We start from the raw sequence: 15,123 nt of genomic DNA, 5'->3' as shown, positions 1-15,123 counted from the left end.
TTAATAAATCTGAACGCCTGTGTCAAAGTTTTTTTTTTTAAATGTTAAACTAGCTTGACTAGCAAGACGCCAAAACATTAATGGTGTAGGCATCATCAGATAGGATTCTTCCTTTTGAACCCAGTTGCTGCAACAAGCTTGCAAAGGCCATGTAAAGCGGTTGCCATTATTGTCAGGTGAAATGCATGTTGCTTAGAATATTCATGTAAGCAACACATCAGTACTCTCCATTACTCTTATTAAATTTTTAACCACTTGGAATGAACCCACGGGGTCACTTGGTTTGGAATTCTACGTAAAAGCGGTTAAGGCCGAGTGTCTCTTGGGTTGAGCTGTCCAATGTAAAGCCTGAATAACGCATTCTGTTGCCATCTAGTGGATGAAATCTTACACTGGAAAAGAAATTGAATATTTCTGTTCATTATGCCCTCTGTTCACTTATCGATTTTATATACAGTGGTGTGAAAACTATTTGCCCCTTCCTGATTTCTTATTCTTTTGCATGTTTGTCACAAAATGTTTCTGATCATCAAACACATTTAACCATTAGTCAAATATAACACAAGTAAACACAAAATGCAGTTTTTAAATGATGGTTTTATTATTTAGGAGAAAAAAATCCAAACCTACATGGCCCTGTGTAAAAAGTAATTGCCCCTGAACCTAATAACTGGTTGGGCCACCCTTAGCAGCAATAACTGCAATCAAGCGTTTGCCATAACTTGCAATGAGTCTTTTACAGCTCTGGAGGAATTTTGGCCCACTCATCTTTGCAGAATTGTTGTAATTCAGCTTTATTTGAGGGTTTTCTAGCATGAAGCGCCTTTTTAAGGTCATGCCATAGCATCTCAATTGGATTCAGGTCAGGACTTTGACTAGGCCACTCCAAAGTCTTCATTTTGTTTTTCTTCAGCCATTCAGAGGTGGATTTGCTGGTGTGTTTTGGGTCATTGTCCTGTTGCAGCACCCAAGATCGCTTCAGCTTGAGTTGACGAACAGATGGCCGGACATTCTCCTTCAGGATTTTTGGTAGACAGTAGAATTCATGGTTCCCTCTATCACAGCAAGCCTTCCAGGTCCTGAAGCAGCAAAACAACCCCAGACCATCACACTACCACCACCATATTTTACTGTTGGTATGATGTTCTTTTCTGAAATGCTGTGTTCCTTTTACGCCAGATGTAATGGGACATTTGCCTTCCAAAAGTTCAACTTTTGTCTCATCAGTCCACAAGGTATTTTCCCAAAAGTCTTGGCAATCATTGAGATGTTTCTAGCAAAATTGAGACGAGCCCTAATGTTCTTTTGCTTAACAGTGGTTTGCGTCTTGGAAATCTGCCATGCAGGCCGTTTTGCCCAGTCTCTTTCTTATGGTGGAGTCGTGAACACTGACCTTAATTGAGGCAAGTGAGGCCTGCAGTTCTTTAGACGTTGTCCTGGGGTCTTTGTGACCTCTCGGATGAGTCGCCTCTGCGCTCTTGGGGTAATTTTGGTCGGCCGCCACTCCTGGGAAGGTTCACCACTGTTCCATGTTTTTGCCATTTGTGGATAATGGCTCTCACTGTGGTTCACTGGAGTCCCAAAGCTTTAGAAATGGCTTTATAACCTTTACCAGACTGATAGATCTCAATGACTTCTGTTCTCATTTGTTCCTGAATTTCTTTGGATCTTGGCATGATGTCTAGCTTTGGAGGTATTTTGGTCTACTTCTCTGTGTCAGGCAGCTCCTATTGAAGTGATTTCTTGATTGAAACAGGTGTGGCAGTAATCAGGAAATTGAACTCAGGTGTGATACACCACAGTTAGGTGATTTTTAACAAGGGGCAATTACTTTTTCACACAGGGCCATGTAGGTTTGGATTTTTTCTCCCTAAATAATAAAACCATCATTTAAAACTGCATTTTGTGTTTACTTGTGTTATATTTGACTAATGGTTAAATGTGTTTGATGATCAGAAACATTTTGTGTGACAAACATGCAAAAGAATAAGAAATCAGGAAGGGGCAAATAGTTTTTCACACCACTGTATTTGAGTGGGCTGGAGCCTTCAAGCAAAACACAACATTGTGTGATTGGAAAGATGTAAAGCCCATTTTTTTTTTTTTAAGAACAACCTGAAAGTAAACCATTAATTGAATCAAATAAGTGATGACAATTTGAATCGGGCATCGGATGCCATCACAAGTAGAGAAACCAATGCATGCGGCACAAAATGACTGAACGGCCTGGTGAATTTAGTCACAAAAACTTGCAGAGCGTGCGGTATCTGCGTGTTAACAAGACAAAATGGGTTGCGGCCGAGTGGAAGGCCTTGAAAGATGTTGGCCACCTAAGCACAATGCAGCAACTGTCGTCAGTCCCTAAGCCTTGCGCTGTGATAGGCCAGAATGACACAACGGGTGACGTTGATCATGCAGATCAGGTGCTGACTTGCCACAGTGTCACGCCGCAAAGACGACACCTGTCTACTGTCCCAATTGTGCCGGCGGGCAGTGTTGGACGGTAGTAGACATTTAACAGGCCTTTCCGATCGTATTTATCTTGGCGTTTTGGTATGCAAATGCTTTGGTTAGAGACAGATATAGACATATCTAGATCTATCTCTCTATTTTTTGTTTATGGCCCCTTTATTCTGCTAAGGAGCCTCCTACCGTGCCTGAAAAGTCTCAATAGCACAAGATGAGACAATTGGCGAGTCTAATAAAGGTGCCCCATACTGAGACATACAGAGGTGCTCAAAAGTAGTCGGAGTGAGTGCTGCTTGAAAGTCATCCTAATTTTCTTCATGACAAAGATGTATCTACATATTTATTACACTGGTCTACAAAAAGTTTTGTTTGCTACTGGGAACTTCAGACTAGCTCCAAGTTTTGATATGAAATTGGAAATAAAGCCGGACGTCATGTTTTTGAGGTACACATCATTGACACTTTTTTTTTCTTTTGAATATCAATTTAATGTGTCAACACAATACCTGGAGTTTGAATTGTGTCCCACCAAAATTGATTTCCTTTTATTCTGAAAACAAATCAGAAGACAATGCCACAGTCCAAAGACATGCAGGTTAGGTGCATTGGCGATCCTAAAATTGTCCCTGGTGTGTGCCCCTGCCGGGGTTTGTTTCCTTCCTTGCGCCCGGTGCTGGTTGGGATTGGCTCCAGCAGACCCCTGTGACCCTGTAGTTAGGATATAGTGGGTTGGATGGATGGATGGATGGATACCAGAGACACTCAAACAGTTTTATGTCAGTCAGTTTACCTCAATGTAAAAGCGCACGGCCTGCTCAAAAATGGCTGAGGCCCTTCCTTATTATACACTGCACTGCACAGCCGTCTCTCTTGGCTGGAACCAAAGTAGTTTCCCATCGTGCTCTGAGTGAATTGGTTTTACATCGGACTTCCCCACGTTGCTCATCGGTGACATCGCCCAAATCGCCATCGGTCAAAATGGGTATTTGGGGATTAATTTATTACTTAATTTGAATTGTTGAACCGCCTGACACAAACCCAGATGTTCTAGTTTCCTATAGCAATGGAGTCACCTTCACCACCTTGAATTTGGAGTTATGGAGATGCTAATGCCTCTCCCAGTTTTCTAGCAGCTTCCATGAAGAATGAAGCAGATTTTGGCTAATCATGAGAAGTAATAAGATCAGTTACACAGGGTCAAAAGAACTTTTCCTACACGTTACACTTAATTGTCCTCACTTTATTTGTACCTGCCTGCATATTAAATGTTAAAATTCTTCCAGATTCCCCAGCACTTCAAGGTTCTATAGGCCTGTAGGATTATCCTGTTTTATTGAGGTCAGCCCTGTTGGTTATGTACTTCTTTCCATTTCAGATTACACTTTCAGAGGCCTTTAGACCAACATGGATTTGCTGCCCTCTGCTGAAAAATATCAATTAGGTCACATGCCTGTATGCCAACTCCACCCTCATTGCTTTTACCTTCCCTAAGGCCTCCGTTTGTTTGTTCAGCGACTCTTAACTCACACCAGCTTCTACCAGGGTCAGACTCGGCTTTGTAAACCTGCCTACCAGTCATTCACTATGCACAAAACTCCGTGGATATGAAAGAGATGGAAAAACGTTTCATTATTTTCAGACCATCAAGCCTGAGAATGAAGAGAGACACAGAAAAAGTGTGGCTTGTCAGGGGACCCAAACAAATTTTTCTAAGTAATGCCTTAGTGAAGCAAAACAACTTAACAAAAAGGCACCCAGTAACGGGCACTCCCAAGAAAATGTGGGCAAAGCTCGTAGTCAAATACTCAGCCACGTTAAGTCATTACATTGCGTCTGCTAGCCTGTAAGCAAGTCAGTCTTTTCTGATTTAGCCTAGTAAAAGGAAACGATTGAGGACACACTTTAAGAACCAGCTCCTGCACATTTACAGGTGTACATTTTTCTGTTTAATTATTAAAAAATAACACTCAGAGGTGAATACAGTTTTACATGGCTCATTGAAGAAGCACACTGGGATGCAGAAAGCTTGCTGAGAAGTCTCAGGCGTCCTGGAGGTCTGGGATATCAGAGAGGATCATGGGGGAACCCAGCTGCAGCTCCTGCTGCAGGGACTCCATGTCGTCTGGGTTCATGCGGTGCACCTCCAGCCAATCCGCAAGCAGGGATGCCGAGAGAGGAGCAGAGTCGCTGTGGCTGCCAGGGTCAAACAGATAAAGAGAGCAGTCAAGTCAAGAACACAAAAGGCAGCACGTCAGACTCCCCTAAGTGTCTACAACCAAATGTCCTTTCAGTCTGGAGCAACTCTATGGTTAGAGCAATCAATCTTCTAAACCAATTACCGTACCATACACTCCAAAATGGCAGCAATTCATGGAGAGCCAGGGCTTACAGAACAGCGGTTTGTTTTAAAAACAAGAAGATTGGTTTGAGGAATATCCTTACTGGTAGAGGGGCAGTTGAGAGAAGGTCACGGTTTATCATGGAATGTGGAAATACATTGTAGGATACATTTGGTATTTTTCTTTACAGTCATGGTACAGTGTATATGCATCAGCCATGCAAAGTTGTGTTCTAAAGTTAGCGCTTAATATAAATGAACCTCCTTAGCATTACATTTTCTTCCTTAAAATAAAAAAAAAATGTAGGAAGCATTTCATTTTTTGGCTTAAAAATTACATTTTATTAAATCTCATCTTTCTACTGTAAAATGTGCAAAGTCAGAAGTGTAGAATGTACAATAATGATACAAATAATCATACATACAACACGCTGCACATTGTCACTTTCAGACTCACCAGTTTCACTGTCCATTTCAATTTCACTGCCTGCAGACGGATTCACCTCATTATCACTGCTGATCAGAGGCATCTCTTAAGACGCCATTGCGAGGTAGAAGGCGACATGTTTACACCGTTCTCCGGGTTATGCTCAGGCCTGATGCTATCGCAAGATAAGTCTATAGTGTTGCCCAACACTATTGGCACTTTACAGCCCAACTAATCTTCGCTTCTTACGACTATACCATTGCCAGAGTGACACTCGGACTAACTCTTTTTTCTTTACAGCCTAAGTGACTCTTGGATCAAACACTAAGGAGGTTTAAGAAAAATATATTATCACACATGTGCGCTTGGGAGACAGTTTACGGGCTCAAATTGATGCAGTTAGCCGAACCAGGTGTTGGCGCCCTCTAACTCTTCTTTCCTCTCTCCTGGCAGAACAACTGAAGAAACCACCCAATAACATCATGTCTGGTTCCAACCCTCAAGATCACGCCTCTTCATGATATCACTTCCTTCAGATCCACATATACATATATATACATATATATATATACACATATATATATATATATATATATATATACACATATATATATATACATATACATATATATATATATATATATATATACATATATACATATATATATACATATATACATATATATATATATATATATATATATATATATATATATACATATATATATATATATACATATATATATATATATATATATATATATATATATATATATATATATATAAATCACCCTCATTTTCTTTTGAACTCATTCTGTAAAGACGTCATTTCCTTTTTCTGTGCGACGGTATATGGAGATTCCCCAAATCTTTGACAGTGTTCTTGTTCTTATTAGATAGAGATATATATTATATATATATTTATATTATATACACACGCGTGGACAAAATTGTTGGTACCCTTCAGTCAATGAAAGAAAAAATGGTCACAGAAATAACTTTAATCTGACAAAAGTAATAATAAATAAAAATTCTATGAAATTTAACCAATGAAAGTCAGACATTGATTTTCAACCATGCTTCAACAGAATTATTTAAAAAATAAACTCATGAAACAGGCCTGGACAAAATGATGGTACCCTAACTTAATATTTTGTTGCACAACCTTTTGAGGCAATCACTGCAATCAAACGATTCCTGTAACTGTCAATGAGACTTCTGCACTTCTCAGCAGGTATTTTGGCCCACTCCTCATGAGCAAACTGCTCCAGTTGTCTCAGGTTTGAAGGGTGCCTTTTCCAGACGGCATGTTTCAGCTCTTTCCAAAGATGCTCAATAGGATTGAGGTCAGGGCTCATAGAAGGCCACTTTAGAATAGTCCAATGTTTTCCTCTTAGCCATTCTTGGGTGTTTTAGCTGTGTGTTTTGGGTCATTGTCCTGTTGCAAGACCCATGACCTGCGACTGAGACCAAGCTTTCTGACACTGGCCAGCACATTTCTCTCTAGAATCCCTTGATAGTCTTGAGATTTCATTGTACCCTGCACAGATTCAAGACACCCTGTGCCAGATGCAGCAAAGCAGCCCCAGAACATAACAGAGCCTCCTCCATGTTTCACAGAAGGGACAGTGTTCTTTTCTTGATATGCTTCATTTTTCCGTCTGTGAACATAGAGCTGATGTGCCTTGGCAAAAAGTTCAATTTTTGTCTCATCTGTCCATAGGACATTCTCCCAGAATCTTTGTGGCTTGTCCACATGTAGTTTGGCAAATTCCAGTCTGGCTTTTTTATGATTTGTTTTCAACAATGGTGTCCTCCTTGGTCGTCTCCCATGAAGTCCACTTTGGCTCAAACAACGATGGATGGTGCGATCTGACACTGATGTTCCTTGAGCTTGAAGTTCACCTTGGATCTCTTTAGGGCTCTTTTGTTACCATTCGTATTATCCGTCTCTTTGATTTGTCATCAATTTTCCTCCTGCGACGTCCAGGAGGTTGGCTACAGTCCCATGGATCTTAAATTTCTGAATAATATGTGCAACTGTAGTCACAGGAACATCAAGCTGCTTCAGATGGTCTTATAGCCTTTACCTTTGACATGCTTGTCTATAATTTTCTTTCTAATCTCCTGAGACAACTCTTTCCTTCGCTTCCTCTGGTCCATGTTGAGTGTGGTACACACCATGTCACCAAACAACACAGTGACTACCTGGAGCCCTATATATAGGTCCACTGACTGATTACAAGATTGTAGACACCTGTGATGCTAATTAGTGGACACACCTTGGATTAACATGTCCCTTTGGTCACATTATTTTCAGTCTTTTCTAGGGTACCATCATTTTTGTCCAGGCCTGTTTCATGAGTTTATTTTTTTTAATAATTCTGTTGAAGCATGGTTGAAAATCAATGTCTGACTTTTATTAGTTAAATTTCATAGAATTTTTATTTATTATTACTTTTGTCAGATTAAAGTTATTTCTGTGACCGTTTTGAGTTTTTCTTTCATTGACTGAAGGGTACCAACAATTTTGTCACGATATATATATATATATATATATATATATATATATATATATATAGATAGATAGATAGATAGATAGATAGATAGATAGATAGATAGATAGATAGATAGATAGATAGATAGATAGATAGATAGATAGAGAGAGAGAGAGAGAGAGAGAGAGAGAGAGAGATCTATCTATATATTACTAGCAAAATACCAGCAAGTAGCAGCAAGTACTGGCTTAAAATTTTTATTAAGAAGAAAATTAAACCTTTTTAAACTGAGAGAAAATCTACCAATAATTATTTGTTAAAGGATCTCTTTGTATACCACATTGTGAGTTCGCCCTCCAGTTGTAATCTGACCAAGCTGTGCGCTGAGCTTACTCTTGAGCATGTAACGTACAGTCGGCCATGTGAACAGTAATCTTGTCTCAAATCTCACAGCTTGGATTGCTGCTGTCATAATCGGTTTGAGTTTCATGGTTTGTTTCAATGACGACAGTATTTGTAGGACTTGTGTTGAAGTGACATTCGGCATCTGTCAATCTGTAAGCATACAACCGGTTTCATCGATAACTTCACATCCAGCTTTTGAGAGTTTAAACATTCATAAACATCAAAGTGTCCACTACTCAAATCGTCACCTGTGAATCTAAGATGTTTAAGAGGCATTGGCGGTTGTCCAAAGGTGTAAAATATTTGGCCATTTCGGTACACTTGAAAGCGACAACCGGACAGTTCAGCGGCAGCCATCAACTCACATGCAGATGCATAGGTGAAGGGCTTAAGCATTTCACTCTTCTAGTGCTCCTGTGTAGTCTAATTATCTCCTGTACGTCATCAGTCCACACCTTGAACCTGTGCCAGTCATTCAATACATAAGACACAATGGATATCAAGAGCGAGCCTGATATGGCGTGCAGTATGATCATCTCAATAGACATGGTAATGGGGGTTGGAATGATAAAGGAAATGGGTACCTGAGCAATGTAAAGTAAGTGTAAAATACCTACACAATAACTATAATCGTAATAAACAAACAATAAAACAGCGGAGAAGCCGTGGATTAAACAAAAGGCTGTAGTTATCAGTAGGGAGGCGTGAATCCGTAGCGAAGCAAGGAAGGGAATGTAGAGACCGGAGCGACGGATGGTTTTATATAGGCAGGCAGCCAACAATGTGGGAGGCGTTGGGATGGGGACACGGCGACCGAGCTGCAGGCTATGGACGTATATATATGCGTAGTAGGATTCAGTTAGCGTTGGGAACCCGTGTACCAAATTTCTTGAAGATGGGCCCATAACTAACAAAGACTGTTGAAAGTTCAATATGGCGGCCGACAGTGGCATCATACCACCAAAATAAGTAATATATTGGTTTCAGTTAGCTCAGGAAGCCGCCTACCAAATTTCAGAAGATGGGGCCATAAATAAGAAAGTTCAACATGGCGTCGTTGTTGACTGTTATGACCATTACGCGTAGAATTTCGAACTTTGTAAGTAAGCTGTAAGGAATGAGCCTGCCAAATTTTAGCCTTCTACCTACAGTGAGGGCTTTGCCTTTTATTATTATTATATTATATTATATTTATATATATATATATATATATATATATATATTTATATTCCCCACTCTGGCTTTACAATGGATGGTATGGGGCACTGAGGAAAAGCTTAAAAACTAACCAAATACGTCCATTTTTAAGCCAAGATCACTGTCCAAGTGTAGATCCGTGCCTTCCATGCTTCCCTACACATGCTTATGACAACAAAGGGATCTGGAAATACTCATCTTATCATATATTCGTGGTACTGTTCTTCTAACAGTAACAACACATTTTCTAGTCACTTGTGTGGATTCTCACATAAATACAGAAGTAACTCAAAACAAAACCAACCACAAGGCCTGAAACGTTTATTGTGATTTGGTCTGTCAGGAGGACTTCGGTCCTGTGTTGGGTAAGGGTTGGAGCACAAGAAGACTAAGTGCTAAGCTAATCGCTTATAGCTGGTCTTCTTTTCAAATGGCCAAATCTCACAATATTGGTGTTTTTCTGTCCAAGCTATGCGTGTCGCAAGATGTGGATCAATACTCAACAACTGTCTTGGCTTGAAAAATAGACATACCTGGTAAGTCTTTAAGCTCTTCCTCTGTGCCCCATTGACTGCAAGGTAGCTACCAGTGCAGACAAGGTACTTTGTTAAATTTATAGAAAGCAATTAACATTCAAGCACAATTTCACATGGCATATGCATATATAGCATGTTTGTGAAGAATAACTTGGCTGGAAAAAATACTAAACTTACAACTTCAATCTCAACAGGATTTAGGAGAAACATTTTCTTAGTATTATGGGGAGTGATGGTATTATGTAAATGGCGATATTCATTCTATAATCATCTAATATTAGACTTTTGAAAGAGTAAAGCAATTGAAGATCATGGCATAGTAATAACGCGTTGGAAGTAATCTGTACTACAATTTAGAAATTCTGTACAGGCAATGCCGAGCTGGGATGTGAACCGTGTCACAAAATAAAAATACAGATGCTTGACTTTTGCTACAAACTTTTTTTTGCAATGAGAGCAGAACCATTTCATTGCTATAATGATTAAAATGATGCTTGGATGAGATTATTGCACTAATAGAGTTTACAGAATGTTGAGTAAAATTAGATGAAAAGAATTCTCATACTGCAATAGAGAATGTTAATTACAGGTAAAATTCCATTACAACGAATATCTTTACAATGAAATTTTCATTGCAACAAAGTATTTTTACGGTCACGACAGTTTCCCCATATGACACGAGACTATGGGAATCTCGTTACAACGAAGTACATTCATCAGATACTTTCATTACAACGAAGTGGCCAAAGATCTTGAAATGCCTGAATGAATCTTCCGCCCAGCAGTTAGTTCTCTGGCGCAGCTCAGTCGTGCACAAGCGATCCCCAAACAGAAACACTGTAAAGTGCTAAAGTCATTTTCTCTTTCTTCGAACTTTCCTCATACTGTTTTTTTTTTTTTTTTTTTTGCTGTGTTTGTTTTAGTGATACCTTTTGCTTATTGCTCGTCAACATCTGAAAAACATCCATTGGAATTTAACTCCGTCACCCTCCTACAGAAATGGCAGACATGAAAAACAATAACAGTTCATATTAGACAAAAAAAAAGAAAAATTAGTTTTTGCGCTCTCGATTCCGACAAAAGAAAAAAAAGACGTTGCCAGAGAATTCAGAATTTCGCCATCGACACTGTCAACTTTCTTGACAGACCAAGCAAAAAAGAAGAAAAATCTCGGGTTGCAAACATATGCAAACTGCTCTGATGCTCGTTCAAAAACATTTCCATTAATGCGGCACTCATTCAAGAAAAGGTGAGGTTTCTAAACTCTCTTGGGATCTCCCCAATGGACAACACCCCAAAGAGCGTCCTGAAGTTCGATCACTGTGCCTCTGGAAGACTGTTTGTTTATCCATTGCTGGGGCAACAGCAGGCTCACAGCTCTGAGGCTGCTCTTCACCAAAGCAAACAGAAAAAGATCTCGATGGGTGATGCAAGGAGAATTGTAAATGCAGGGCACATGATTACTTGGCCACTAACCTGGCCCTGACCCTGCCTGACTGCTGTGTCTGTGTATAGGAGAGTGGCAGACCCACTACAATAAATAACCGTGCTGTTTCTGTTTTAAGCTGAATAAAGCTGGTTTTGCTTAAGTATTGAGACTTAGCCTTGTGTTTTGGGGTGCAAGACAGGGACTTATACCGCGACCCCAATCTTTAGGATTCACTTCTGTGGCCTCACTGCACCGCTCCGAGCCTCCTATTGCCCTGCCCGACAACGCACGAAAAATCTTTCACAGACGCAGCAATCACGCCGGGATGCATTTCAGCGCTTTTTGTTCCATTTGGGTTGGGGTGATCCCAAAAGACTTCAGAAACCTCACAATATGAAGAAGAAGAAGAAGAAAAGGATGATATGGCTTCTGATTGATAACTGTGCTGCCCACAACATGCTTCTGCATTTAGATAATGTTCACGTTGAATTCCTCCTACCCAATTGCACAGCAGTGCTTCAGCCATTGGATCTGTGTATCATTCGCACCCTGAAAAAGTGTATTATCGCAAGGAAATGCTGAGAAACATCCTCGCCAGCATAACTTGTAGACAGGAGGAGATGAAAATTAACGAGAAAGAAGCTATTGAAATGATTGCAAACGCCTGGACGCAAGTTAAAGAAAGCACTATAGCAACAAATGCAGAATCTCATTACAACGAAATATTTTTAGGTCCCTGGTAGTTCGTTGTAACAGAATTTAACCTGAAGTTTAAATCAGAGTATATTTTGGCAGTAGTATTAGCTGGACATAGCGAGTGAAATTCTTACTTGCATGTCCAAACAACACACAACACTTCAGCAGTTCCCATTGCCATGATAAACTAATTGGATACTTTTATGATCACAATGAGAACAAACAGAAAGTTGCAATCAAGAAATGAACTCTTTGAGAGATGGAAACTGGAGTTAAAAATAGCAAAATAGTAGAGCAAAAAAAAGGTGTGTAAAGAAAAGCCTGCAACACTAACCAGAAGACCCAATCGTTACTTCTATCATGGGATTTCTCTGTATGTTTTGGGATTATGTTTAGGGACGAAAAATGTTTAAAAACATTTATAATTGGATTATGCTCCTAAAGTAGATTTTATTTAGTAATAGCATTCAAGGTTAGAGTTTTTCTAATGCTATACCCAATAAATATTATGCAATAAGGTTTCTAAAAGTGTGCCATACACACAACATGAATATCTATATATATAACTCACTAAGTCCATGGCAAGCAAGACACACACAAGACAGAGCCATGCCCGCCAACTCACAAAGATCCCCACCAACGCTAAGATCATGGGATATGACGACAACTCACAGAGCCCCACCCACCAACAATTCACTAAGCATCCGACCATGGCGCACACACGACAGAGCCACGCCGCCAACAATTCGAGCGAGAAGCGAAAGCATTTGCCAAGAATGTTTTCATTAATCAAGAACGAAAGTCAGAGGTTTGAAGACGGTCACATACTGTCGTAGTTCGACCATAAACGATGCTGACTGGCGATCCGTCGGCGCATTCCCATGACCGCCGGGCAGCCAACCGTTAACCAAAGTCTTTGGGTTCGGGGGGAGTATGGTTGCAAAGCTGAAACTTAAAGGAATTGACGGAAGGGCACCACCAGGTGTGGAGCCTTTCGCTTAATTTGACTCAACGTGGGAAACCTCACCCGCCCGGACACGAAGAGGATTGACAGATTGTTAGCTCTTTCTCGATTCTGTGGGTGGTGGTGCATGGATTTGGCTGGTTAATTCTGAAAACAAACGAGACACCCGCTGCTAAATAGTTACGCGACCCAAGAGCGTGGGCGTCCAAATTCTTAGAGGAACAAGTGGCTTTCAGCCACGCGAGATTGAGCATTAACAGGTCTGTGATGCCCTTGTATGTCCGGTACTGCAGCGCTACACTGAATGGATCAACATGCGTCTACCCAGCACCGAGGCGTGGGAAGCCGTTGAACCCCATTTGTGATGGAGACCGGGCCTTGCAATTGTTCCCACGAATAAGGAATTCCCAGTATGTGCGGGTCTTACGCGTCCCTGCCCTTTGTACACACCCCATCACCCCAACCCTCCAAGCCCTGCCGCAATAGCTACTACCATGGTCGGGTGACTTGGTGGATTAAATATAGAAAAGCAGCCAGAACCGCAAAGAACAATGAGTAGTCAATGTGGCTCAGAGGTGCATGTGGACTGTACCACAGACAAAACCGACTGAGGTGGTGTTTGGAAAATGAACAGTCAATGTGACTCACAGGTGCATGTGGACTGTACACAGACGAAAGCGACTCAGGTAAGGAGTTGGGGCGGCAAACAAGCAGGCAGTGTGTACTGAACGAGAGCCATCCAGCCCCATCCCTCTCTCTGGGACAGCGCTTCGATTCATTTTACCCTCGCACCCCCTGTGATGGACGAGGCCGATTTCGCACCCTCTTGGTTTGAGAAGAAGTATGAAAAAATATGAGGTTAACGCAGAAAAACAGATTACCAATTGATGCTTTATGAATAATGGATACTTTATTCTCCATCAATAATTGTTTTGGTAAAGCCATACTCAGTGTAATCCTCCTTCCATTTTCTAATTTTTTCACGACTAGCCACGATTAAATGAACGGTAAAAAGCAAGAGCGAAGCGATGGTGACTTATTGAGGGAGGCAGACGAGAGCACAATAGCACACGGGCTTGATGTAGTGTCGTCAAGTCGATCTAAAATGCAGTCAGATTCGAAAAATATATATTTTCAAATTCTATTTGGATATATTCAACTTACATTCCTACCAAAGATATTTCTGTCGACTAAATAGAACCTACTTAAATCCAAACAGAACTTTAAAAAGATACAATAGTTCATAATACCCACGCAGCACTAAGTGCGTGTAAGAGCGGAGTCATCCGTTTTAACAAGCAGCGTATTACACTCATACGAAATAGCCTGCCCATTTAATTATTTAGGAATGGATAGATAAATTAAGATTTTGTACAAATAATGTTTTCATTTTTGTATGTTGGTTCAATGCGTGCATTGTTGCAATGTTACTTTTCTTGGTGGTTTATTAAATTACGGATTTTTCAAATGTTCACTTTTTCCCTGTGCTTAAAATCATTAAAAAGCGGCGTGATTATGTATGTATGCTACGCCGCAGGTTGGCTAGTTAGTTATAATCAAAGGGTGTCAGGTTTCTTATTAAACGTTAGTTTTTGGTAGATGTGTATATTGACTCTCAAAGTACCCATTTATACCTCAGAAAAAACAAAAAGATTTTGTTACCAGGGCTGTCTTAGCAGCATCATCATAGGCCCTCGGGCAAAGTAGAGCACTGGGACCCTGTTTTGATAGCAAAACAGAAACTTACATATGCATCAGAAAAACATGGGTGCCTATGCTCGTGGGGCCCCCAGACAACAGTTTGCGTGTGCATTAAGACAGACCTGTTTGTTACCGTCTTGATTCACATTCAAATCAGCGTCCACACTACCAATGTAATGAAGCAGGATTGGTTTATCATTATATTGTGGAACCTTGAACCCAACGACTCTGCATTAAAACCAAGTGCATACCCCACATCATCCTCCGTTCCCCAAATTACCCAAGTACCGTAGGACATACCTGTCTCGGTTTTCTGACACCATTTCAAAGGACTGATTGAGAAATTCCTCCAGATCAAAGCCCACACCGTAGCCTGCCCCACTGCCCTTGGGAGTGATCGAGAAAACAGGGGGCAAGGGATCCTCAACCTTGAGATGAATGAGAAAGCAGAGAGTGAGCGCCG

The 15,123-nt window shown here is 40.6% G+C and overlaps 1 protein-coding gene across 3 annotated transcripts in view; it reads right to left on the bottom strand.

Annotated features, from left to right (window-relative positions):
• Nucleotides 1-4,392: 4,392 nt before the first annotated feature.
• Nucleotides 4,393-15,123, bottom strand: part of mapk7 (mitogen-activated protein kinase 7) — a 29,572-nt gene continuing 18,841 nt past the window's right edge. For all 3 annotated transcript variants that reach the window (XM_039742551.1, XM_039742552.1, XM_039742554.1), the window contains 2 exons: nt 14,961-15,088; nt 4,393-4,662 (listed from right to left, as the gene is read on the bottom strand). In XM_039742551.1, the coding sequence (XP_039598485.1) occupies nt 4,509-4,662; nt 14,961-15,088 (282 nt within the window). In that variant the 3' untranslated portion in view covers nt 4,393-4,508. The remainder of the gene's footprint in view (nt 4,663-14,960; nt 15,089-15,123) is intronic.

Source organism: Polypterus senegalus, unplaced genomic scaffold (assembly GCF_016835505.1).
Source record: "Polypterus senegalus isolate Bchr_013 unplaced genomic scaffold, ASM1683550v1 scaffold_3821, whole genome shotgun sequence".
In the NCBI taxonomy this organism is placed as follows: Eukaryota; Metazoa; Chordata; class Cladistia; order Polypteriformes; family Polypteridae; genus Polypterus; species Polypterus senegalus.
The sequence above is the reverse complement of the archived record's forward strand: the minus strand, read 5'-3'. Positions and strand labels throughout refer to the sequence as shown.